General features: G+C 46.1%; 1 protein-coding gene across 1 annotated transcript; it reads left to right on the top strand.

The window, feature by feature from the left end:
• The first annotated feature begins 1,767 nt into the window (after positions 1-1,767).
• On the top strand, positions 1,768-15,741 carry Sftpd (surfactant protein D). Its single transcript, XM_008849829.3, has 8 exons — positions 1,768-1,818; positions 3,901-4,099; positions 9,769-9,885; positions 10,141-10,257; positions 10,525-10,641; positions 11,055-11,171; positions 12,480-12,563; positions 15,309-15,741. Exons 2-8 carry the CDS (start codon positions 3,904-3,906, stop codon positions 15,683-15,685), a joined length of 1,125 nt encoding a protein of 374 aa, XP_008848051.1. The 5' UTR covers positions 1,768-1,818; positions 3,901-3,903; the 3' UTR covers positions 15,686-15,741.
• The last annotated feature ends 12,077 nt before the right edge of the window (positions 15,742-27,818 follow it).

Below are 27,818 nucleotides of genomic sequence, written 5' to 3'. Positions count from 1 at the left end.
TAAGCTGGAGAAACAATGATTATCATCATGAATGTCTGCATCAGAGAGATACAAGACAGCTGTGTGTCAATAGCAAAACAGGTCTATGATCAGGGTCATTGAGTGACTTTGCTATAGGATCCTGGTACAATAGGAAAATAGACCATTCCCTACCAAATGGGATTGTAGATTCTATAGAATGCAGGGAGATGCCACAGAGAATGTCAAAAGCCAGGAGCAAGTCAGTGCCAATAGTGGGTGACCAAAGAAGAGGACTGGAGACACAGGTCTGCTGATATGTGAAGTTAGGCAAAGAGCTGAGGGAAGAAACCCAGTCAGAGGGGATAGGGAGATGGCTCAGTGGGTAAAGTGCTTGCTGGGTAAGCATAAAGAATGGAGCTTGGGGGGCTGGAGAGATGGCTCAGCGGTTAAGAGCACTGACTGCTCTTGCAGAGGACCTGGGTTCAATTCCCAGCACCCACATGGTGGCTACGAACCGTCCTTAGCTCCAGTTCCAGGGGAGTCCGAAGCCCTCTTCTGACCTCCATGGCATTGCGCGACACTGGTGCACTCATATACATGCAGGCAATGTACTCATACACATAAGGTGGGAATAATAAATACAATATCTAATAATAATAAAAAGAATGGAGCTTGGATCTCCAGACCCCGTGTAAAGCTGGATGTAGTAATGCATGTCTGTAATCTCAGTGTTTCTGCAGCAAGATGGAAGGCAGAGACAGGAAAGTCCCCAGATGCTCAAAGGTTGCCTAGCCCAGTGTACACAGTGGCTAACAACAGACTCTGCCAGAAACAAGGTGGAAGGCAAAGACTGACAGCTGAGGTTGTCCCCTGACTTCACACATATACCATAGCACATGCATACTTGCACTTCCACATATGAACACACACACACACACACACACACACACACACACACGTCAAAAAACAAACCTCAAGTTGCAGGAATCTAGAAACAAGCAAAGATGATAGCAATTAGTGGTATGATGGACAACTATCCAATATACTGGAAGTTAGGAGCTGCCTAAAGGGGTGGTTACCACTGAGAATCATCAGCTCCCAGGGGTTCTAACTAGTGACTAGAGAAACATACAAGTCTAGCACCTCCTAGGAAGGTGGAAAGAGCATTCCTGAACAAGGGCCAGGCAGCCACCTGCAAAGGGAAGTCCAGGCCATGGAAGACGAATTAAGCTCCTCGTGTCCTAGTACATACAGGGTACAAAAGAACGACCCTTTCCAGGCACAGGTGCCCGAGCTACCGCCCCCATGAGTTGCTGCCTCTACAGCTCCTCCACCTGCTCCACCCCTCCTGGATATGCCAGGCAGCTCCACATTCTTTCCCAATATCTGGGCAGTGCTTTTGAGATGAAAAAGGAAGTGGGCACAGTAGGTCCGGGCTTTTGAGATACGCAGATGTGAGCTGGTTTTGCAATCATTGTAGGTCGTTGTGCAACATACTGGGCTCTGGACCTCAGATTCCTGGATGTCTCTGACACCCAGACGTCAGGGATGCCTCTTCACTCTCAGGACTGCAGAGAAGGTACAGAGGCAACCATGGGCTCAGGGTGCTCTGTGAACTATAAGGTGACAGGTGTAGATGGTGAGAGGTGTCAGGTGTATCAGTGGCAGGTTTCCAAGGTGCGGGTAGGCTAAGAGGGAGTGAGTCAACAGGAAGAAAATTGTTTTCTTTTTCTTCTCGAAGGGAGTACTCAGAAGACCAACACTGGGCGGCTCCAATTTCTGGGCAGGCATAAATAGTGGGTACCTGCCAAACAGTCACATTTCCCTGGAGCTCCTGGGTCCTAGAGGAAGAAATCTGTGAGTGTTTCTGCCTCTGCCTCTCAATTAATTTCCCCATGTTCTGTGAAAGTCTCTGCCTATCTGGGCTGTTTATCCTACCTGCATTGAAGAAAGCAGGGTTTATGTTCTGGGTCTAGGTTCTGTCTCAGGGGTTGTGGATGTGAGAGGTGGAGGGCACAGTGGGGATTCAAGATGCTCTTCTGTCCCTAGCTCACCTTCTTTGGCTCTTTGGTGGGAGATCTGCTTTCTGATCTGGCATAGAGTAGATCAATGTGATGTGATGCTCTCTCAGACCTCCAGTGCTCTATGGAAAAGTCATCTGGAAAAATGCAATTCCAATTTTTGTTTTGGCTCTTTCTCTGTCCCTAATTTCTTCAGAAAGAAAGGTAGTGGAGGGAAAACTGGCTAGGTATTCTCAGGCCAGGGTTTTAAACCCACACTGGTGCTAATAATCCAGAAGTGTGGACAAATCTATTTTCTTAGCCTCAAGTCTTTACTGAAATATCTACTCACTGCATGAGGTCTCTGACTTGTCAACCGATGGGAAGAACCACTTTTCTCAATGAACTGTCACTATGAAAGTACAGTGTGACCTGAGTGCTGCATGAGCTGGGGCTGTGGCTCTGCACACTCCATCCACTGCCCAGCTAGGCTGCCTTGCCTGTCTCAGGTCTGGAAGCCTGTGAGTCTGCTCTCTGTAGGCCTCTTTCATGTTTAGGTGAATGGGTGGTGGAGCAGGATGCCTACTGTCTTGACTCTTCCCCAGAATGAGGCAGAGGGCCCTTAAGTTGAGACTGCCTTTGCTCTGCCCACCGTCTGGGCACCAGTCCTCATGATAGACTCTCTGCCAAAACAAGGGTTAATGGAGTGGCTATTTTGGGTCTATGGGCCCTCCAGCGTGTTTCTAGAGAACCCCAAGAGACCCGAGGACGTTGTGACTAAAAATGGAAAAAAATTAGTAGAAAATGAGACTCTCCCACAGCCCAGAATCACCAGCAGGTGGAGAAACAGGCACATCTCTGGCCAGGAGCCCTAGTAAGCATGCACCCCAGTGAGCCTGGTGAACCCCTTCATCTTTGCAAGCCCCCTATGGCCTTGTTCCCAGCCACTGTACCTCCCATTGGCTCTTTCTACTCTCAGATTTGTAGTTTCCCTCTTCAAAAGGAAAGATGCTGCTGGAGTTTGGATCATAAACGTTTCCCAGTGTCCCACAGGTGGAAGACATGGCTGTCAGCTTTGTGGCACTATTGGGAAATGGTGGCAGTGTTGAGAAGTTAAGCCCTTGGGAAGCTGCCATAGATGCCCTGTGCAGGGAGTGACCCACGTTTTGTACCCTAAGGCAGGGTCTCAGCTGCTAAGTCTCTCTCAGATGCTAAACTGGGTGCTTTGCTAGATAATTTCTTTTGTTTCCTCCCCAAACCAGCCTTCTAGCTGAATAAGGCCACCTTGTGTGGTCTCTCTCCCCCAAGGCTTCTCTCCTCTAAGCTCTCTCAGATTGCCTTCTAGACCTCTGGATCTCTCCAGCTGCTTAGCATCTCTGAAACCCTTTACCTATGTTCCTTCTGGGATCTTCCTCATGGGCTTGGTGCCTGGTTCAGAAATGCCAAATGGCTTAGCAAGCATGCCACACTCCAGCCTGAGCTAGCACAGGCACCTTGAAGCACTCGGGCCCAGGCTCATTTACAGGCCAGCATTATGAGCTGGCAGTGCCTTTGGATTCCAGGCAACAAGTGAAAGAAAGCAGATCTGCTTAATCTGAGCTGAGCCTGCTGCCCTAGAGCCACAGATAAAGAGAAGGAAGTCCAGGGAGGAGAAGGGCCCTCGGTGAGGAACACTACACTTAGCCGTTGTTCTCATGGGGCACCTGAGGAGAGAGGGACACTATTGTCAACCCTTGTGAGAGTGCTGATCAGGTAACTCATGCCCTCAACAGCCAGACCATTAGTACCCCTCCCTAAGCTGCTTTTGTAGTCTTGCAGCTCCGGACTCCAAGCAGAGAGGAAGATGTGGGGTGGAGATTTCTCTGATCTCCAGGAGTTGAGCCACCACCTAAACATCGTAGAACCAACACTGCCTCTTTTCCCTTTCTCATCTCTGCAGGTCATGTTGCATCTCCTCTCCATGTTAGCCCTGTTCGCACTGCCCCTGGGGATCCTGGGAGCAGAGATGAAGACTCTCTCACGGAGATCAGTAGCCAACGCCTGCACCCTAGTCATATGTAGCCCTGTGGAGAATGGCCTGCCTGGTCGTGATGGACGGGATGGGAGAGAGGGTCCCCGGGGCGAGAAGGGTGATCGAGGTACAGCTGGGATCAGGGGCTCTTGCTGGTGGGAGGGGTGAGTGTTGGGATGAGAACCAACCTTACACCTTTGGATGCTCTGTGAGAGACTAGGGCATGGGCTTCTTTCTCCCAGGGGGTGAGTTTCCTATGACGTCCATTCCACTGAAGATGATGCTTTCCCACCTGCCAAGCACATGTATGTCTTGGCCCACAATGAGCTTCTTCCCATCACTCAGCATGTCTGGCACTTCCCTTGGGATCCATAGATTCTCCTAACCCCTAAGAAGAATGGGTTAAATGACTGTTCTAGCACTTAACAGTTGTTCGTTTTGATTAAATGGTGCCCATGCAGGATGTTAACATTTTTTTCTTTTTTAAAAAATATTTTTATTATTTTTTTAGAAGAAGCATATCATTACAGCTTTAACATACTCAATAACAGTTTACAGAGCAAAGAATATCTTTCAAAAGTGGCTCTAAGATTTTTAGGTTCGCTGTTGAATAAATACAGTTATACAATATTGAACTCAGTATAGGTCCTGTAAGACATAAAATTGAATGAGTTTTTAACCTTTAAAAAAGATCTCCATTTCATTTTAAAATATATGTTTCTTACGGAAAGACTCATTGCTACTCATGCTACTAACACTGAGATGTTGGCACATGCATCTCTAATCTGTATTATGTGATTATTACTAGTCATAATCAGTTTCACTCAGATCCTTGCCACCTGTGTATGTCTATAAAGTCATCAGGTAGATTTCAATGGTAATGTTTATTACCTCTACTAATTAACGTGATGTAAATTTTTATGCTTTCTCCTAAAATATAATTCATTTTTTTAATTTGTTGATTTTTTTGTGTGTATACACCACACAGAACATCCCAAACCATCTTATTCAACTATACACCCACTTCCCAGATGGCATCCTTCCATAGCCTAGAGCCCTTATACTCTGTTATCCCTGCTACTGTCCACCGTGTTGTCGACACCCCAGCTGTTCCCCACTACTTGTCCATCTGGTGAATCTAGTCAGCCTATCTAGAGGTCTTTGTTTTAGGAAGGTCAGCAGTTCCTCATCTAGCAGCAATCAGTTGTCAGTATTCCTTTAGATAAGATTGGGGTCTGCTGTTCATTTTCCCAGTTTATGCTGGGTTACTGTCTGGGAGTCCCTTGGGCCACCCTGGCTAACAACTCAAAAGAAGGTATCTCCTAGCTAGCATTATTGCTTGTTATGTAGCCTTTAGCTCTGCATATGGACTCTTAAAAAATTATATCGGCCCCTTTAATCTTTGGTTATACTTTCCTTTTGGGTGTTTAAGGCCATACAGTTGGCCCAGATAAACCAGTTTATTTTTACTCTTAAGGTCATTTAAGGATCTGTTCCTAGGGGTCACATGGGCTTGGGAGTCAAATGTCCTACTTGACCATGGCTGGCTTCACTTGGAAGCATGGAGGAAATGATTCCTCTGTGTTGACCCTCCTCTTTGTAGACTGAACACTGGTTCAAGTCCATCTCGTGGGGTCTCCTTGGCCTCCTTGATCAAGAGGACAGGTGACCCACCGCAATTACAGGACATTTTGAGAGATGCTCATAGTCCCCTGGAACTAGTGGACCTAGGAGGGAAAGGAGCAAAACTGTCCTTTATGTCCCTCTGAACAAATTAGCATAGGCCTCAAAGTGTGTCTGTTAAACATCCAAGAATGTTAGTTCTACTAGTCTGGTACTTTTAATTACTGTGTGTCATGTAGATAAATCTTGGGCAAAGACCAATTGTTCTCAGATAAGCCTTACCTAGACATATATTTCTTGATCTGCTATGTATAATTTGTCAGTAGGTTATTGGACTAAAATGGTTCCCTCTTGTTTTTAAAACTAGCTAGGCATTATTTATCTCTCGCATTGTCTCACCCCTCCATCATGGTTTTCCCACTTAAGGTGCCCCCATTTCCCCCCTTTCTCCCTTAATAATACCCTTCTCCTATGATCCTACCTCTCTTGAGCTCCTTCTTTCCCTTTATCCCCTGGGTTCCCTGTACATCCTTCCCTCCCCTCCCTTCATTTTTTCATATTTAAACTCTACTGTATGAATAGTGGGAAAAATGAGGCCCCAAAGTCCCATAAACAGACCCAATCAACAGGATTTACCTTTAAAAAATTACAAGGGGATGGAGCTCATGTTTCTTTGTATAGCCCTGTGCTTGGGTATTTACTTAAGAATCCATTTACTCCTTCCAAAAGCCACAGGAACATACCAATCTCATTTGACACATAAGCGAGGGGAAATAACCATTCCAGAATTTGAAATAACATAGGTTTCGGCATCAAACAGATCTGAACTTGACTGTCAGCTCTGTGGCTATGAGAAGACAACCTTCTCAGTGTCATACCACCTCAGTTTGCTTCTTCCAAATGTGGATAATACCTGTCAAGTAATATTTGACAGATGATTGAACCATTTTATTTTTATTGGGTCTTGAGGATAAAGTTCTATCTTCCTGGGACCAAGTTGGTGAATTATCCTGAGGTTACTAGAGGTACTAATAAACAAAGAATTTACCCTGAAACTATTGCCCCTGTTGAGTCTTATTGGTAAGAAGGGGAAACTCAAAAACACATCAGTACAAGCAAAGAGACTGCTGCCCCGGGGCTGAGGCTTTGATGGAATCAAATACTGTGTATCTTGCTGGAGTTTTCATTTCAATTGGAAGGAAGCTAATGACACTTAAGACAGAAAGAATAAGTAGCATCCTTAGGCTGCATGGGGTGAGGGGCGAGTGGATATATGCTCCTTATAAGATATAACATGTCTACCAGTGTGAAGGGGCTAGGGCTTGGACAGCAGCCAGGATGATCAAAAGAGGACTAGGACTCAGTACAGGCTCTCTCTCTCAGAGGTCCCCATTTCTCCACAGGGAGCTGTGGATTGGGTATTGGGGGATGCGTTCCCACAGTGGCCCTTGAACTGTCCTTATCTCTGCTTTGGGTTGACCTTGGGCAGAGGACAGCACACATTGGGATAGGGAATAAGGCTTGTCTTTGGCTCCTCTGACCCAGTTACTTTAGTCACTGGTCCATTATGGATCTGAGAATGTCCTGGGGAGCTTGGAGTTCCCTCACCATCCTGACTCAAGCACCTTGGTGTGTGACCAAAATCTGACCTTGTGACACCCTCTTCGGCAGATTTTGAAGCCTGTGGTCCCAAGAATTGAAAAGGACAGTTGGGACCTGAGAGGAGACTCTTGAACTGAGGTGGGTGGGGCTGGGGTCATTGTAGTGAGGTGCCAGGTAAACTGTGGCGAGCATAGAAGGCCCAGACCAGCCTTTGGAGGGTAAGACCCTTATTACTTAGCACCTCCAGCATTTCTGCTCAGAAAGATTCAGTGAGAATCCTTGCTGAGGTGCTGATTTCCCTCTGAGTAATGCTACAGGTTTCACAGCACCCCACAGGTCCACACAACTGCCCACCACCCACGCTGGCTCCATGCTGGTCCTTAACCCTCCCTCCGTCTTTCCCTGGGCCCTGCCATTTGCTCTTTGTCTCTGGCTCTTTACCTCCATCATAGTTTTTCTCACAGGTTGTCTTTCCAGAGAGGGGTTCTTCAGCCATCTTCCTGGCCATGGTGGGGTCCAAGAGAGGCTCTACCTCATCATGGTGTCCTGTTGGATAGGTGATGTAGAGCCATCACTTAGCCCTCTATGCTGACATTTAATACCTAGGAGGGACTATAACCACAAGTCCAGAAGTCCAGCACAGATCCTCCAGAAAATTCAGATACCCTCTCCCAAAATTGTTCATACCTTCAAAAAAAAAAAAAAAAAAAACCAAAAACTGTATTTTTCATACCCTCAAAAAAAAAAAAAAAAAAGAACCCAAAAACTGGTTTCTGCTGTCACATGAGCAACTTTCAAACTTGAGATTTTTGTCTCTCTTCTTTCTAAAATGATCTACAGAGAATTTTTTCTTCATTCCCTCCTGATCTTGTTTTCTACTTCAGGAAGACAGCTGTGAGGATGTGGTGTGCTGGGCAGGGGCTCTGTGAGGAGAGAAACGTCTCATACATCACCTTCCTTACCTGTTACCCTTGTCACATAGTTTGTTATGAACTCTTACAGACCACACATGCTTACAGTGTACACTAGGCAAATCCATCCTCCTTTTATCGACTCTGCCCCACACAACCTTCCCAACTATTCTAACTAATCATTATTCTATGTTCAGATTGGCTTTTTAAAAAGCTTCCACCTGTGAAAAGAACATTAACTATTTGTCTTTCTGATCCGGCTTTCACTTAATATGATGTTCTCCAGTTCTGCCAATTTTCCTACAAATGACAGGATTTTATTCTCTTTATGCCTAAGTAATACTTCACTGTGGACACACACCACCTTTTCTTTATCTGTTCATCCACTGATAGGCACCTAGGCTGATGGCATAGCTTAGCTATTGTGAATGGTACTTTAACAAATATGGTGTTTGGGATCTCTTTCTGTTCCTTCGGCTGTACTCCCAGAAGTGGCCTAGTAAGAATGTATGGTAGTTACCGTTCTTTTTTATTTATTTTATTTTATGTGGATGAGTGTTTTGTCTGCATGTATGTAAGTGCACCTGTGTTGTGCAATGTTTGTGGAGGTTAGAAGAGGGGGTCAGATTCCCTGGAACTGGAACTGTAGACAGTTGTCAGCTGCCATGTAAGTGCTGGGATTTGAACTCAAGTCTTCTTGAAGAGCACTCTTAACCTGAGCCATCTCTTCAGCTGCAGTAGTTACATTTCCAGTCTTTTTTTTTTTTTTTTTTTTTTTAGAAACCTCAGTGCTGTTTCCATGGCAACTGCACTAATGCACATTCCTATAGTAAGGCTCTTTTTCCTCCACATCCTCACCGGCATTTATTTCTGTGTGTATTTGTTTTATTTTATAATAGCCTTTCTAACTGAAGGGATAAAATGGAATCTCACTGTAGCTTTGATTTGCATTTTTCCGATGACTAATGATATTGAACATTTCTTCATATATTTGTTGACATTTGCATTTCTTCTTTTAATGAGGCTGTTCTGGTCACTTGTCCTTTTGTTTTTTGTTTTTGATCTTTGAATTCCTCACATATTTTCTCCCATTCTGTAGGTTGTCTCTTCATTTGTTGATTATTTTGTTGCCTCTGCAAAAGATCTTTAGTTTGATAAAATCTTATTTGTCAAGTTTTTATTTGTGTTCTTCATGAATAAAAATAAATGAGCAAGTGGGTAAGATAACTTAATGGACAAGTAAGTATCTATGTGGTACTGTTTTTGATAAAAAAAAATAGTTGGTTCTCCTGAGGCACCCACACCCACACTCACTCACATGCACATACACATGGTTATCTACACACTTGTCCCATGGTCACTGATAAATGTGGACAGATTGCCTTCTGCTAACACAGTGGCCTTGGGGTGGGGAAGGAGCACTAACTACATAAGGGTCTTGAAGCTCTTGGCTTGACTCCACCTCCAGGTCTAGGAAGCCTGTTTCCCCAGTGTAGGACGGCTAACATCCATTTACTGGGTCACCACTGGACCAGGGTATGTGACTTCAGGATGCTCATGCTCTGTAGTTCCCTGTAGGAATGCCAGGGCCTTTACCCTGTGGGTATTGGCTCTTCCCAGTCTAGGACCAACTTTGTATCTTTTTCTTTCACTGCTACAGGTTTTCCAGGAGCTGTAGGGCTCTCAGGGATGCCTGGTCCACCTGGCCCTGTTGGGTCCAAAGGGGACAATGGCTCTGGTGGAGAACCCGGACCAAAAGGAGACGCTGGCCCAGGAGGTGAGCAATGGGTCACAGGTTTTGGATGGTGCCCCCAGATGGTGCTTTTGCTGTGAGGCTGTGCCTGTGGCAGGCACAGCACCTGTCCCAGGAAGCAGGAAGAAGAAGGTTTTACAGGAGGCACTGGGCTGTTGCAGGCTGCACTGCTGTAGGAAGATGCTGCTGCCTTTGGGACTTCTGCTCTTTCTTGTATCTTTCGTATTCCCATTGCCAAAGGGGTCTAGTATCACTGACTGGACTGGTCCTTTTCCCTAGGACCTCCAGGACTTCCAGGTGTGCCTGGTCCAGCTGGAAAAGAAGGTCCCACAGGAAAGCAGGGGAACATAGGACCCCAAGGCAAACCAGGCCCCAAAGGAGAGGCTGGGCCAAAAGGTAGGTGGACGAGAAGGAGAAGGAAGGACAGTGGAATCCCTTGGTATGCCCTGAGGTATGTTCGGACTGCCAGGAGGAGCCTAGAACACTGACACTGTGAAGGCCTGGGAACGCACACCCCTCTCATGTGTCCCTGCACCTACAGTATTTCCTTCCTGGTGGAACCCCAGGCATCAAGGAACAGTCTCTCCAGCTCTCTGTCTACTTGCTGAGATGCATAATGAACGTAATCTTAGGAGAATTTTTTCTTGTTTGTTTCTTTCTCAGGAGAAGTAGGTGCTCCGGGTATGCAGGGCTCTGCAGGGGCAAAAGGCCCTGCAGGCCCTAAGGGAGAGAGAGGCACCCCTGGTGAGCGAGGTGCCCCTGGGATAGCTGGAGCATCAGGTGAGTGAAGGATAGATATGGGGCTGGATCCAGTTCTATTGTGGCCACTGAGAGCTGCCTCAGTCCACCCAAAGGGTCAGAGCTGGTGGTGCTGGGCTGTGGAGGCAGTCTGTTTCTAAGGAGAGTGCATTTGGGGGCTCTAGGGACTGCTCATATGTAGGGGGAGCCAGTCCTAAGCCTAAGTCCTTCTCTATACAGGGAAGATTAGTTTTGGTGACAGGGACAGTTGTACATAGAGGAAGTTATTTGTCAGGTGATGAGGACAGTCATGTTCAGAGCTGGCTCATGACTGGGTTTCTGGAAGAGTCTGTATGTGGAAAGGGTGTATGGTTGGGCAATAAGGAAAGACTATGTACAAGGTAAAAATGCTGGAAATTGGGAGCAGAGCTCAACCAGTTCCTCTTGGATTCCAGGGCCTGCAGGAGCTGTGGGTCCACAGGGAGCTTCAGGATCCAGGGGGCCCCCAGGACTCAAGGGAGACAGAGGTGCTCCTGGAGACAGAGGAGCCAAAGGCGAAAGTGGGCTTCCAGGTAAGGTAGCGGCTTCAAGTCCTGGGAACCCCCACTAGGATATACCATTCTTCAGCTAGGGATGACCACCCCCGTTGATAGAGTGAATGGAATGTGGGTCAGCTGCTAGGCTCTAGCTTAATTGTCTCTCTAGGACATGTGGGAAAGAAAACCTGGGCGGTTTCTTCATCTGACCATGGGGAAAAAAGCTACCACCTTCCTGGTTCATAGAATAGCTTTGCACATCTGATAACCTAGTGGGTGGGAATTATATGAGGAATGTGTATTCATTCCAACTGTCACCCAAGAATGGGGACACCATTATGGTCCCAGAATCTTGAGTCAGAATGTCATCAGGTTTGATGTCAGTGGGGCTCAGGTCCTTGCTTAGGGACCTAAAGAAATCCCTGCACAGGGAGCTGGAAAAAGATGGCTCAGTGGTTAAGAGCACTTGCTGTCTTGAAGTGGACCTGGGTTCTGTTCCCATCACCCATATTGTGTGGCTCATAGCCATCAGAACTCCAGTTTCCGGGGATCCAGTGCCTTCTTCTCAACCTCCATGGACTCTGCACTCATATGGTGCATAGACAGACAACTGGCACTACACATAAATAAAAATAAAGTAAAATAAAAATTCTGCACAGGGTGGTTTACACCTGGAATTCCAGCACCAGAGAGGCCGAGGCAGGAAGATCACTGAGCTTGATGCCACCCTGAGTTTCATAATGAGACTCTGTTTCAGAAACAATAATAAATAAATAAATAAATAAATAAATAAATAAATAAATAAATAAATAAATATAAATGGACTGGGGAGATGGCTCAGTGGGTAAATTGCTTGCTACACAACAATGAAATCTAGAGTTCAGATCCCCAGTAACCATGTAAATGTTGGGTGGGCATGAAAGCCAACCTGTAATCCCAGCACGCCAGAGGCAGAGACAGGATCTCAGAACAAGCCGAGTAGCTGGGCTAGTTGAATGGGCAAACTCTGAGTTCTAGCGAAAGACCCTGCCTCAATACATAAGGTGAAGGGTGATGGAGGAAGATGCTCAGCGTCAGTCTCAGGCCTTTACACACAAGTGCACATGTGTGTGAATATGCATATACATATGCACCCCCACATACATAGGAAGAAAGATAAAAGGAAGAAAAGAAAGGAATGCCTGTATACAGCAGCCTGCCGTGTCGACAGATGTGTACTTGCAGGGAGTCAGCCCAGCTCCCCTCCTCTACCCATCCCTTCCCCCTGAGGTCCAGGCCTGAGCTCTTCCCAGGCTTGCAGGACAGTCTTCCCATGGCCATTTTGCTCCTTTCCCTCCTATGCAGACAGCACTGCTCTGAGGCAGCAGGTGGAGGCCTTAAAGGGACAGCTACAGCACCTTGAGGCTGCCTTCTCGCGCTACAAAAAAGGTGAGTTCCTGGATCCATACCCAACTTGGGCCCTAAACTGCTTCCAGGCCTTGGTTTGGGGTTGAGCTACAATTGCATATTTGACAGTTCTTAGTCCTGGATTTAGGAGGGGAATGAGCAGGGACTGGGGCTAGGGCTGGACTTGGGGTTTGAGCAGGGAGGCAGGTAAGGCTAGGGCTTAATTGATGCTTTAAGAGATGGAAGTAGACCCAAAGGGTGTAGAAGGATATGGCCCGTGTCACTGGGTTACCAGGATGGCAGAAGTATGACCAAAGCTACCAGGCTCCCATGAATCTTCCACCTCAGAAGGACCTGTGTCTTGGCTCAGTGCAATCCCATAAGTTTTCACTCCTGCTTTCCTGTGCTGGTACCTGTGACAGGCAAGAGACTCATCACAGTCTGTGTTCCTTACTTCTGTGGGGTGTTTGGGACTGTCCAGAGATGTGGCTATACAGCCCCAGGCAGCACAGAATCCAGGTGCCATTCTGAAGGCTGGGGGTGGGACTCTGGGGACAAGGCAGGTAGAGGGCTGACTTTAATAGAGACCACTAAGTATCTCTCCTTGACCTGCTCTTGGGTCAAGCAATAGAAATACTCCCTTTGGGATCTAGCCAGGACTGGACTCTGTCCATAGCACCTGATGTGTTTGGAGCAAAAATTCTTCACTAATTGTGGGGTCCTGGGCTGTCAGAGGCCTCCAGGAGCGCTCACATGTGTACTCTGTATCTTTTTGAATCTCCAGTTCTCCTGCTTATCTCTTACCTTTATGATATCAGTTTTGACTCCAGATCCTTCAGGGAAATCTCACTGTGCCAGAAATAGTTTAGTGAATGATTGCATCATAGATTGGGCTTGTTTGGATAAGGCAGAGATTGGCTCCTAAGTACCTAAATTCAGATAGAAGAGTTTAAGCATCTGTACATCTTCCATCCTCCACAGGCATGTTTGCATATGCATCCAGTCATTCATAGGCATACTGGTGCAAATGTAAAGAATACATACATATGCATCTGCCACATGTATGTACTCATATACCGCTCATTTCACATTCATCAGCATACTTGAGTTCACATTTCCAGATGAACTTTAAGTACCCCTGTGAGCTTTTGGATGGATATATGGGCATGCTCATGTAGCACACAGAAGCCCACGCAGGAACATAAATCTAGTGACTCCCTACGTGCCATCCTGAACAGGAAGAATCTTCTTTAAGCCCTTTTAAAAGATACTCAGAGGAAACCCAGTCAAGGTGTAGTCTGGACTCCAACCAGCCTCACAGGCCTAAGTTCAAGGACACAGCCCTCTCCAGAACCCTGAGGGTCCAGTATCCTTTGTGATTTCCATGAATGGGCACAGAAGCCACAGGGATGGGGTGCGCTGAATGAAAGATGTGTAGCAGTTTTTCCCTGATGGTAAGGATGTGACGCTTCTGTGATGTGATCTGTCACTTCAGAGACGAGGCAGTAGAAGGGGAAGTGACTGTCCTGCCCTCCCAGACAGTCATTGTTAAGGTGGGTCCTAATAGCTGATTTGATTCCTATCTGGGGCCTCTCTACCACTTACCCCATCCTCGACTCCTCTGAACACAAGCACCTCTCAGATGCAGTCATCCTCTCTCCAGCACTTCCAGAGCTGGATGGCTGAGGCCAACTTGAGACTTGACCCAAGTCTCAGATGCCCACTCTCACCTCTCCTGCTCCCTAATCCCATTGCATAGTACAGACCCTGGCTGACAGCCAGTGCTGCAACACACAGGTGACTGTAGGCTCACTACACTGTGTTTTCTATACTATCAAAAATAACTTTTCCCCGGGGAAAAGTTGTTCGGTTCTACGCAGTAATTGATAAGCCAGTTCTAATATATATCACGGCTAAAACAGAAAGAACATTAGGAGTTTTTTTGGTATGTGAATATCTGTGCACCCAAAGATTAATGTCAAATGTCTTCTACTGCTCTCCACCTTATTTTTTAATTATTATTTTATTATTTTTATGTATGCCTATGCATGATGTGTGTGATTGTGTGTATGCATGTGGAGGTCAGAGGACAACTTGGAGGAATTGGTTCTCGCCTTCCACCTTTATGTGGATTCTGGGGATCAAACTCAGGTCATCAGACTTGTGTAGCAAGCAGCAAATACCTTGACTGCCAAGCTATCTTGCCAGCCTGCCACCTTATGTATGTATGTATGTATGTATGTATGTATGTATGTGTTCATTTCTGAGACAGGGTCTCTCACTAAACCTGAAGCTTACTGTTTTGGCTAGACTGACTAGCCTCTGAGACCCATCCACTCTGAGATCCACATGTCTCCACCCCCAGTGCTGAGGTTACAGACCTGTTCAGTTTGGGGCTATGGATCCAAACTCGGGACCTCATACTTGCAAAACAAGCACTTTACCCATGAATCATCTTCCTAGCCTAGCCCATGTCCTTTCTTTGGTGTCAGACTGAGTTTCCCCCAAACTATGTGTTTGATGGTTGAATGACTTGGGGTCTTGTATTTAACTTCTCTAAGCTCAGGCACTCTTATCTGTGAATGGGGACATGTGGCATTCCCTCACAGAGTGCACTGTGGTGCTGAGCTCTTCTGGAGAGACAGTCTGCCTCCCAGCCTCTCTGGTTCCTTGATACCCTACGTGGAAAGATCTGGAGGAACTCCAGCTCCAGCACAGATATACCAGGGCCCTTGAACCCTGGCTGGGGGCTGCCACAACTTCTACCTGCCTTTCCTCCTCTTTCAGCTGGGCTTTTCCCTCATGGCAAAAGTGTTGGGGACAAGATCTTCAAGACAGTGGACTCTGAAAAGCCTTTTGAGGGTGCCCAGGAAGTGTGCAAGCAGGCTGGAGGGCAGCTGGCCACCCCACGCTCTGCTGCTGAGAACATCGCCTTGCAGCAGCTGGTAACGATCCACAACAAAGCTGCCTTCCTGAGCATGACAGACGTGAACACGGAGGGCAAGTTCACCTACCCCACAGGGGAGCCCCTGGCCTATTCCAACTGGGCTCCGGGGGAGCCCAATAACAACGGTGGGGCAGAGAACTGTGTGGAGATCTTCACCAATGGGCAATGGAATGACAAGGCTTGTGGAGAACAACGCCTTGTGATCTGTGAGTTCTGAGCCACTAGGAGGCAGGAGGCGGGATAGGACTCGGCCAGTAAGGTATAAGACTCAGCACGTGCAGCCAGCATCTTAATAAAAGATGACCGCCTGTTCAGCCTGGTTTCTCTGTATAATGCAGCCAAAACCAGGGCTTCTGTAGTATGTCTCTCTCTGAGTATAATACAAGGCTGCCCTCTTACACTGAAAACTTCATGGGGGAGAAAGAGGGCAGCCTGCTTTCTCACTTGTAGGGGATAGAAGTCTGTCCCTGTCATGAAGTCCAAGTCTTCTTTTCAGCCTCTCTGCTTCTCGAATTATCAGCCGTATTATCCTCCTCTTCAAACTCTTTCTCCTATTGGCTTTTAAGATACCACTCTTGCCTGCACTTTCTCTTAGCCCTCTGGCTGCTCCTTGTCAGGCTCTTTCTTGAATCCCTGTTGTTCTGTTGCTGAACACTTAACGGATGTACAGGCCCTAGCTCTGTTTTTGCTCACCCCAGGGTGGCCTCATCCTGACTCCTGGCTCCATACTCTATTTACAGGCCATAGCTCCCATTTGTTTATTTATGTTCAGAACTTCTTGAGCCCCATACTTCTCTAGCCACTGTAGGCTGGGGATCTCTGGCTGCCTCTATCTTCAAGACCCAAACCTTGGACGCTGCAAGCCCAGCAGGGTGGATCTGGCTGGGAATGTCTCCCCTCCCCACCAGGCTGCACAGCTGTACCCAGCACAACTCCTCATTCAGGCAGGACCCAACACCACTCGGCAACCCTGTTCTAGGGGCTGTGTCTTGGCCAAAGGGAGGAAGACTTGCCCCACAATTCTAAACTCATCAGGAATCTCAGGGCAGTAGGATCAGAAGTCTGACCATGTTTAAACTCACCCCACTTCTGTTGCTTGGCAGTTCTGGGATTCTGAGGCATTCTGTCCCCTCTGCCTCAAAGGTAACCTAGTTAGTCCTCCTCTGCTTCTAAAGGTGGAAAGCGTGGTACAGAGAAAGGAGAGGGCTCGTGCAAGGACAGTAATAGGGTTGTGCTGGGTCATGAACAATGACCTTCTGATCCCCCAAAGTTAAAGATTCTGTGTATTTGGTTGATTTTGGCACACTATTCCAAAATTTATTTTAAAGACACCTATATTCAAGAAATGGAAAGAACACCTGGGTAAACTACAGGCCCATAAAAAGGACACAAATACCTCCTCTTCAGGCAGGAAAGCACTCTCCTTCTGTCCCAGGGCCAGGGGGAACTTCCCTTTCTCAATAGTCCTCTGGCACCACACCCCCTCTTCCCAGCATGTCTTATGGGGCAAAAGTCCCATACTCTCAGACAGTGTGCGACCCAGACTCTCAGCTGAGATCTTTCTCTTGTTACTGAAAGAAAAAAATGTCCCCAAGTTCCTGGCTCCTTCTGAAATACAAGTTGGTTGCACAATAACAGGCAAAGAATTCTTCAGAACAGAGGCCATACACCTGGGCACACCCGCAGAGGGAACTTAGAAAGGTTCTTTTTATAGCAAGAAAGAGGAAGCAACTAATTTAGTTTAAGTCCAAGGAAAACCTATTTCTCTACAGGCGGCTCCAGTGTGCTCGAGAAGCACTAGGGGAGGGCAGGGAGCATCAGGCCACCTCCCTGGCTCTCCGACAGTCTTCCTGGCTCCTATGGCTCTCCACCTATCCCTGCCTCTTTGGCGCACTGCCTACTTTCTCCTGACTCTTGAGTGTCAACTGTCTAAAGGTAGGAAGCGTGCCTAGGGAAAGATGCTCAGAGGTAAGAAGCCATGCACCTGCTACCAACTTGAAACTCCTGCAGAAATGAGTCTGCTTGTCTCAGATGCTCATCATGGTCCAATTAGTTAAGTCTTAGAGGATGGGACTGCAGGGATCACAGCATGGCTACTGAAACCCATTTGGGGTCATGGTAGTCTTGATAGATCCTCTCAAAGGAACCACTACCCATCCTAGCACGTACATGCTGCCTGTTTAACTGGAAAGAAAGGACAACAGCTCTCTATGAAGGGAAAAATGTCTCCTGTGGTATTGAAGGTCTGGGATGTTGAGCGCCCCCCACCCCCAACCTCTTTCAGAAGAATCTTCAAATCCACCAGCACCACAGACCACAGGACTTGATTTGCTCCTACCACAGAGAACATATCAGGAGGGTTACTTGGAATCTGTAACACTGCCTGATTAAAGAGAAGATGGAAGCAAATATTTCAGAAGTTCAAGTCCTTACAAAGTTTAGAGTGCAGAGGGTGCCCTGCTCAACACATACCTGAAATCAATGCGGCTCTTAAACTGTTCATACTGCTATAACAGCCAAGGTCCCTTAGCCCTAAGAGCCAAGGTCTCTCAGCCATAAGAGCCAAGGTCCCTCAGCCATAAGAGCCAAGGTCCCTCAGCAGTAACTGCCAAGGTCCCTCAGCAGTAACTGCCAAGGTCCCTCTTTTACTAGCACCAGTTTGAAGCTGAGATTATGTGATTCATAAACTCTCCAGAGACATGAGAACCTACCTACCATAGTGCCAGGTAAGTCATAAAGCCCTCTGGCATTCCTCTGTGTCTGCAAGGGGACCTTCACAGCAGTACGTTGGGAAGTCCCTATTCAGTGTAGTAGTATATTTGTTTAAGATTCTCTTATCATTTCCCCTTCTTTGTGTTTATTTTGAAACAAAGTCTCTCTCTGTAGCCCAGGCTGGCCTCAGACTCTTGATTCTCCTGCCCTCAGCTTCCTGAGTACTGGAATTGCGGGTGTACATCATAATAGTATATTCCCAAGGCTCCTCCTGGTTCTCAACCCTCCTGTCACCAAACCAGCCTACATCCCATATTGCACAGCCAGCGTGGAGCCCTCTGACATTTTGCTTTTCTAGAATCCTAATTTTCTTCTGAATCTCCTTTACATACGACATTGACAACTGAATTGCTTAAGTCTGGGGAATTCTCAACCACTCATACCATCCAGAAACCCATCTCATTCAAAGCCTTATGATGTGTTTGAAAACCAAAATACCACCCCCTGTTTCTATTAAGAAAAAATGTTAATTTAGATGTCAAATATTTATCCTGGCACTGGATAAGAAGATGACATGGCTAGGCAGGCACTCTATGATCCCTGACATTGTAGAGAAGTAGTCTGTAGGACTGGCCACAGCAGTGAACAGCAGAGGTGTTCCACAGCAGGTTTAGAATGAATGGATGGATTCTAAGAGCTCTTGAAATCAGAGAGGAGTGCAATCTCTTATGCTATCCCCACGGTACTCAGAGACTAAGACACTTCACTGCTGTGCATCCTCGTTGCCTGTCACTGTTAGGCTTCTGCACAGCTAGTTGCAGGAATCTCATGGCAGAGTTTCTAGTTTGTCCAATATTTCAACGGCAACTCTTCTGAGACAGGCGTGAGCCTTGGGCACATGTTTCTTTTAGGTGGTCAGAATAGGATCTGTGCCTATTTCGGAAATTCCTTCTCTTCTGTGACATGGTGACTGGAAAGATTGGTGGATATGAAGTTGTGTATTCAAACATTCTGAAACCTTAGACAACTGCATGGGAAGCAACAACGTTGAGGATCAGCTGGATGAACTCGGACTATAAGTGAGCTTCGGGGGTCCTTAAGTGGATGCATTTCCAGTATTTCCATAGTTGATCTGCATTTACTTGGGAGTCCGTAAGCTCTGTCACCCTGCTTGGCTGAGCTGCCTTTGTGCCACAGAGGGGCTTGCCTGAGCAAAATGGTTCCTTCCGTATTTATTTATTACAGAGGGTGACTGGAATGAATGAATCAGAAATCCAAGCAAATGAGATCCTTCATTATACCTGAAAGGGCTGAATAGAGTGTTTATAAGATGTTGCCAGGCCCTTTGATCTGAGGTAAGAGTGCAGTGACCTCACTGCCAGCCCTTCTGCCTATTTATTTCCCTTAACACTTCAAGTATGAGTGGCTGGGGTTAGGCCAGGGCTGAAATGCCAGATGGCAACTTCAGGAAAGCAGTTACCCTCTGTGATCAGAGGGATGAGTCAGGGCAGGAAGGAGCAGAAATCAGGTAGTGGGTTTTGAGCAAAACTTGGATGCTCAGCCCCCATCCTAAGAGTGAAAGGCTGACAGAGGGTGAGAGGGATGTGAATTCTTGAAGGATCTAGAAACTGGGTGCTTACCTATAAAATGTTCATGAGGGATAAAAAGTGATTAAGATTTAGGGGACCTCTTAAGATGATTCTAAAGTTCTTAGGAAAGAAAGAAGCCTAGTACAGTCAGGAAAATTGATCAAAATACTGTAATTTGAATGGATTTGGCCCATCTTATGCCATTTATGTTAAAGGTTTATGAAATTAGTAGCCTGACTAAAATAAGACATTAAATGACATAGGAACAGACAGTAATGAAATAGAACAAAAAGTCTCAAAATGGTCCCACGCACAGATACCACAGATACCTGATAAAAACAGGACGCCAAAATGACTTGTCAGGTGTGGGGTTCAGAATACTAACAAATGAGATTGTATGAAAATTGCAAAAACTCAAATAAAAAAATTTAAAAATTTTATGTGTATGAGTATTTTGCCTGCATGTATGTAAATGCACCCATGTTGCACAAAGTCCCTGGAGGCCAAAAGAGGGTGTTGGATCCCCTGGAACTGAAGCTACAGATAGTTGTGAGCTGCCATGTGGGTGCTGGGAATCAAACCTGGGTTCTCTTGAAGGGCAGCCAGTGCCCTTAACCACTGAGCCATCTCTCTAGCCCTAAACTTTAAAAAAATTTAAAAACAAACAAAACAAAAAATGATTGGTCAATTGATAACATTGGAATTTATGGTCAAGCATTTAGAGAGAAAATAAAATCATTTTACTTTGGTTACATATAAAAATCAAAACCAGGGCTGGGGATATAGTTCAGAGGTAAAATAACTGTCTAGCATGTGTGAGTTCCTGGGCTCTACCCCCAGTGTAGAAACAATAAATAAATAACTATCAGAGAAAAATCCAAGTGTTGATTCAAATATCCTTGGAGGGGACACGGCTATCTAAAATGATATTATTAGAATATGGGTCTAGACAAGAAATACATCAAACTCTGCTGAAGAATAAAACACATTATTGAAAGAACAGTACTTGTGTGTTCATAATGTATATGACAGATGAATCAATACGAACACGATGTATATCTAGGGAAGAAAAAGCTGCAAGGAGAAGAAGCAATCCACAAAAGAAATACTAATGGTCATGGAAACATGGGAAAATGTACAATGTTAGTAAAACTTAAAAGAAAATAGTCTTCTCAAGTCTATGAGGAGGCTTTACTGACATTATTAAAAAATTTTAAAAGCAAATGCATGAACAACTGGGCATAGTGGCTCATACCTGTAAACCCAACATTCAGGAACTGAGGTAAAGGGGTTGTAAGTTCAAGGCCAGAGTAGTAGGTGCTGTTAACTGCTGAGCCTCCAGTCCCTACACTTGCCATTTTAGATGGGTGCTGTGGATCTGAACTCAAGTCCTCATGCTTGCACAGTAAGCACTTTACTTTCTGCGATATCTCCCTCTTTTTAAACTTTAGAGGTTTGGTTTTTTTTTTTTTCTTTCTTTTTTTTTTTTTTCCGTCTTTTTGAAGCAGGGTCTCCCTGTAGCCCCAGCTGTCCTGGAACTCACTATGTAGACCAGGCTGACCTTGAACTCACAGAGATCTGCCTGCCTCTGCCTCTCAAGTGCTGGAACTACAGGCATGTACCACCATGCCCGGTTTAAAGATTAGATTTTTTTCTAATAAGGTCTTGCTCTGCAGTCCAGGCTGGCCTGGAATTTGCTGCGCAGATCAGGTTGATCTTGGATTTTTGTCAACACGCTAGGTTCTGCCTCCTATGGGCTGGGATTGCAGGCATGCTCTGCCATCCTGGTTAGTGCTCATCTTACTTTTATTTTTAATTATGTATACACGTGTCTGCATGGATGTATGTACACATGAGCGCAGCTGCCTGTGGAGGCCAGAAGGAGGATTCAGATCCCCTGGATATGAGGTCGTAGGTAGTGGTGAGCTCCTCATGGGTTCTGGGAACCACACTTGTGTCCTCTCTTAGCCATTGTGTCACCTCTCCAGCCCTGGTTATCATCTTTCTACAGACAAAGTTTAATCTGAGTATGGTGGTGTACTCCTGCCTTTAGCCCCAGCATTTGGGAGGTGGAAGCAGAGGGATAAGGAATTCTGTGTCATCTTCTGCCACATAGGGAGTACAAGGCCAGCATGCACTGAGTTTAAAGGCTCAGACCTAAAGTCAACCGGCCTTCTTGAAAAGCCAACCAACAAAACAAATGGCAACAGCAAAAGAACCCTGAGTTAAAAAACTAAAGAAAGAAACAAAATTTAAAAGTAATAACAACAAAAGACAAAATATATAAATACTAAAGTTAGTAAAATGTCAAACCAATAAAAATAATAGAAATGATAAATTAACCAAGAAGACAAAAAAACAAATTAATTGAGAGGCTATATCTTTTAAAAGTTACATTTGAGGGGTTGGAGAGATGGTTCGCGGTTAAGAACACTGGCTGCTTTTGCAGATGGCCAAGGTTTGATTCCCAGCACCAACATGCCAGCTAACAGTGGTCCTTTACTCCAGTTCCAGGGGATCCAATGCCCTTTTTTGACCTTTCTGAGCATTGTGCGACACAGGTGCACTTACACACATACAGGCAATATATTCATACACACAAAATAAAAATAATAAATAATAATAAAAAGAGTGCCACCTCTTGTTCAGAAGCTCTGCACCCAGATTTATAGCTCCTGGGGACACTGCATTTTCCCCAATCTGGGACTGAGCCTGTAGCTTTGGTGCATGAGTCAGAATCCACCATGTGGCAGTGAGAGGGATGCCCAGCACCCCCTCTATCTCCTGGAAGCCCAACTGATAGATGTACCAGGATTCTTTCAGAGGTCCCGGAGAGTATCTTTACTGGGTTAATCAATGAAGTTCAAGGTTATTCCCTTGAACTTCTCCTGTTCTGCAGAGCAGTGCCCTCTTGAGCAAAAACAAACACATATACACCGCCCCCATCTCTTTCTTCTTGTCAGTGAAAGACAAAGCTAACCAAATAACCACCAGCAGCTGGCTGCTTCCATCTCGGGACTAACCCATGACAGGGAATATCAGACTGACAAGAGGCACATGCGAAAGAGTGGCCAAACATGTTAGTGCCTTGACTTATGACAAACCACTCTCAAGTGACCTAATCCAGCCCTGCAAGACTTACAGCTCCTTCCTGTGAGATGAGCATTAGTCCCTTCTGAGGATGATACTCTCATCAGTTGATGGTCTCCTAGTAAGCCCTACCTCTTAAAGGTTCCACTCTCATTACTGTTACGGAGACTGGCTTTCCAGCATATGAACTTCTAGGGGACAAAAGATCTTCAATGAACAGCACAGGATATAGTTCGAACAGCTCAGAGAGCTACCAGGCTATACCACCTTTTTTATTTCCTGCTTTTGGGAGTACCTGGGAGCCTGTGTCCATCGGCATAGGTGAGATGGTCACCATAGCTGCTCCTGGAAGAACACTGAAGAGTCAGCACAGCTGGGCACAGTGATCTCTGCATGATGTTCTCACTAGGAACCAGGGCCTTACATGCAGCTTGTTATCTGGCATCTGGCATCTGGCATCTGGCAGTACTGTTTTTTTCTTTCACTTTTTTTATTGAGCTTTTTAAATTTCATACATTTCTCATTCAAATCCAGACCCCCCTCCCCTATCCATGCCTCCTCTTAGCCCCCCACGAACCCTATGCACTCTGCCATACATGCTAAGTCTTATTCATTCAGGTGTTTGTGCCCAAATGTCCTTCAGTGTAAATGTGTCTACTGGAGTCTAGTCAGCCCATCCAGTGGTCATATGTAAGTCATACTCTCCCTCACCCAGCAGCAATCAGTCTCAACTAGTTCTCAATCTAGTGCTGGCCTGCCACTTAGTTCTCACCTCCCCTTTGGGACCTTATTTAATTGAGCTGACATGGGTCCCACGCTTGATGCCACAGCTGCCACAAGCTCACACAAGCAAGCCTCCAGTGGCCTGGAGGCCTCCACCTCCCTGTGTTCATGAACCAGCCCTGGCTCTTACAATGTTTCTGCCTCCTCTTCCACAATGGTCCCTGAGCCATGGATGGGTGAGGTTCCACATAGGAGTCCCATCCTACACTTCACAGTCTCTTATTCTCCAGAACTTGGCCAGTGTGGCCTTCTGTGTGCATCGCACCCTGATGTACATGGAAGCCTCACTGGTGGGAGTTGAGGGGTCCATTAACCCTCTCTCTAACCCTAATTCTGCTATGTTCCATGATCCTTAGCTGTAGAGATTTGACTGCAGATGTGTCACCTAGTACTGGGCATGACCCAGGTGTATGTTCTCTGTGCCTGACCAGATATGCAACTCTGCAGCAGCCTCCATCTGTTTTAAAAAGAAACTTTCTTGATGAGTGGCATGCTTGTCACTGCTGGGAGTTCAAGCCAGCGACCCCCGCACAGTGATGATTGGGGATGAGTAAGCACGCTGTTGGCCAGCCCATGCCGCTCCCAGTACCGGGACACTCAGACGCCAGACGCAATGGGGAGCCTAGTCAAGCAGGGACTCATTTATAAAGGCACCTGGAAATCCCCCTCCCCCCTGAGGGTGTATCTTAAGGATGGTCATGCGCTGATCATGCACTCCTCAGCAGTGCGGAAGTATTCTTCGGACTTTCAAAGCAAGTTAGGCTGCGCCCCAGTAACTTCCTTTTGGATTTCTGCAAGGTGGGGTCTTTAGGTCCCCACATGTCACTCTAAGGGAGGTCTCTTCTATCTGGCCCTGCATTGCCTGCCAAGCAGCTCCCAGGTATACATATGCATTAATGTTCAGACACTCTCTGTGCATTTCTAATAGGGTTCCTAGGACGTCACTTTTCCCTCTAGGTTTCCTAGCCCCCCCTCCCCCGAGATTCACTCATCTCCACTTTTTTTTCTCCTATCCGGCTTCTCTCCTCCCCCCTCCTTAGTCACATTGCCCCCATTATTCCCACCCTCCCCCAATACCTCCTGACTCCCACCATCTTTCCTCTCCTGACTTCCCTCCCCCACACCATGGTCCCTTGCATGTCCCTCCCTCCTCTCTCTGCTGATTACTCCCAAGTTTTCCACCTCCCTCAGGTAACATCTGTTTCCTCCTATCCCCTTTCAGGTTGTTTCTTGTCCTTTACCTCAATGTATCCTTTCCCTTTACCTGGGTCCTGGTGTTACATCAGAATTTATATGCTCACATATAAGGGATTGGTGCTACAATCCACAAACGAGGGAGAACATACACTGCTTACTTTTCTGCATTTGTGTTATGTCACTTAGTATAACACTCTCTAGCTCCAGCCATTCAACCTGCAAATTTCATAATTTCATCTTTTCTTACTGCTGGGTAGAACTCCATTGAGTAGATGTACCACATTCTCCTTAACCATTCATCAATTGAGGGGCATTTCTGTTGTTTACGTTTCTTAGCTATTGTGAAGAGAGCAGCAACAAACATGGATGTACAGGTATCTCTACAGTAGGATGAGTCCTTTGGGTATATGCCAAGGAGTGGTATCACTGGATCAAAAGGTAGGTTCATTTTTAGTTTTTTGAGGGTTCTCCACACTACTTTCCATGGTTGTTGCATGAGTTTGCATTCCTACCACCAGTGAGTGAGTGTTCCTCTTTCTCCACATCCTCTCCAGAATTTGCAGTCTTTCATTCTCTCGATCTTTGATCTGGCAGTGCTTTTCTTGATGACCAAAGCCATAGATTCTTACAGGAATAGGAAGTGGGGCATTTCAGGAATGTCAGGCAGGATTGGACCATGAGATATTTTCTTTTTTGAAAAAATATTTTGTTTATCACTTTAATTTTTATTTATTTTATTTTTTGTTTTTGGTCTTTTTGAGACGGGGTCTCCCTGTAGCCCCAGCTATCCTGGAACTCACTATGTAGACCAGGCTGGCCTTGAACTCACAGAGATCTGCTGCCTCTGCCTCCCCAGTGCTGGTATTAAAGGCGTGCACCACCACGCCTGGCTATCATTTTTATTTTATGTGTATAAGTGCTATGCCTGCATGTAGGTACATGCACTCATGTCATGCAATGCCTGTGGAGGGCAGAAGAGGCTGTCAGATCTCCTGGAACTGGAGTTACAGACAGTTGTTAGCTGCCATGTGGGTGCTGGGATTCAAACCCAGGTCTTCTGCAAGAATAGTATTCTTAACCACTGAGCCATCTTTCCAGCCCCTGGATCATGAAATATTTCCTATATGCCATCTCAGTGTCCTTGGTAATGATTACAGGTTCAAATGGCTTCCAGAGTCTTAGCCAGGCATCACAGGAAGCAGTGGGTTAGTATATCTGCTACTAAGAAGGGGAAGGTAGAAACAGCATGTGTGTTGATGCTAGACTTAAGAGGACACCATTCTGCAAGTACTTAACAAAGAGAATGTACTTGAGCTTCTTCAGTGAGCCCAGTGAGGACTCTGGGACCTCTGAAAGAATCCTGGTGCTTTCCCTAGTTGGAATACTGGATAAAAAGCAAGGACCATGTGGATACTCCTAGTTAAGGCTGGTGGCACAACAATATCTTCTTGGGAGGGACAGAAGATATAACTACCATCCTACTGCCCACTGACCCTCTGCCTGTGAATCCCAGACAGGGTTCCTAGAGTGTCCTTAGTTACAGGTCCCCAGCATGGGCATCTTTTCACTTTTGAGATAATGTGGAGTATTGCAAAAATCAGAAGTATGCTTTATCATGTTTTCAGAAATAACCTGCTTCAGAGAAAATTCCCATTTTTTTTTTCCCTGCTGATGCTGAGAAAAGAAGAAAGTGACTTTGCTTCAGAAAGATACACAGGGAGTCCCCTGAGGGATAAGCCACTAATCCAGGCCCTGCGAAAAGCAGCAATGATGCCCTGTCTTGAGGGACTGTGAAAGTCACTCTGGGCACAAAAATGTAGCCAGGGAAGAGGATGGAGGTAGCATGGGGGTTTTTCTCTGAAGAGCTCACATTCTAGATTTGCAGTGGAACAGACACTAAGACAAGGAACAAAGTATTCCAGCAAAGCCTTAGTATGCTGAGGACCTGTGGCCAGTGAAAGCAGGCACCTACATCTGGCCTGAAAGCTGGCCACATGATCCAAATGGTTGTAGTGACCAGGGCAATAGATCAAGGCAAGCAGGGCTACCCCAAGTGACAGACAAGGGTCTTCTGGGAACCTAGGGCTTTTCTGGCCCTGCATGTGAGTGTCTGGGCTTGCTGGCCCTGCCTTTGGGATGGCCAGCAGAGGGTAGCACGAGGCCATGGCACTTGCTGCAGGGGCTACTGCTGACCCAGCCAGAATACACAGTGAAAGTAGACTATGCCCACAGCCATATTCTAACATGAGTTTTGCTGTTTCTCTTGGACTCAGCCTGGCCCCAAGTTAATCTCTGGAGTCAGGGGTTAGGTCTCAGATCTTGGGGGTGGACTCAGATTTAGTCAATCATGAACAAATTTATGAGTTCATTCATGAATTCATGTATTAGTTATCAATGGAGCGTGTAAGTGGCTCCTACCTTTTTGTGGACACTGGGACTGCTGATGTGAGTAATATGGCTGTGGGATGCTCACAGCAGGGTTACTGATGGCACGGCATCCATTGCAGGTCCATGTTGTCTGTTGTCCTAATTGCTTTACTAATAACAGTGTGTCTGTTTCCTCACCACACAAAGAGCATATATGTGACCTTCCAAGAGTCACACAGCTGCATTATGGTGGAGCTGGGATTTGAACCCAGTAGTCTGGCATCAAAATCCTCACTCCTAATGACACTGCCACATAGATACAACTTAAGCTAAATCAATGGCCAAGAGGAAAATAAAACAAGTATATTGGAAGCTGGGGTTGGAGCCACGTCAGTTTCATTGGTTAGATTAAGAGCTGGGGGTGGGGACAGCAGTAGTGGCAAGATCTGAGTGTTTCACAAGGGGAAGAGATTATACTAGTGTTTCTGAGTAATCTCTATTGATCCCACAGTTGCCTAAACATACTTAAGGCCATTTGTGGACATTTTGTACATGACCAATATGTATATATGCATACTTCTCACCCAGATCTTCTAGAATTACCTAGAGCCA

Source organism: Nannospalax galili, unplaced genomic scaffold, assembly GCF_000622305.1.
Source record: "Nannospalax galili isolate Female #2095 unplaced genomic scaffold, S.galili_v1.0 scaffold83, whole genome shotgun sequence".
Classification (NCBI taxonomy): domain Eukaryota; kingdom Metazoa; phylum Chordata; class Mammalia; order Rodentia; family Spalacidae; genus Nannospalax; species Nannospalax galili.
The sequence above is the reverse complement of the archived record's forward strand: the minus strand, read 5'-3'. Positions and strand labels throughout refer to the sequence as shown.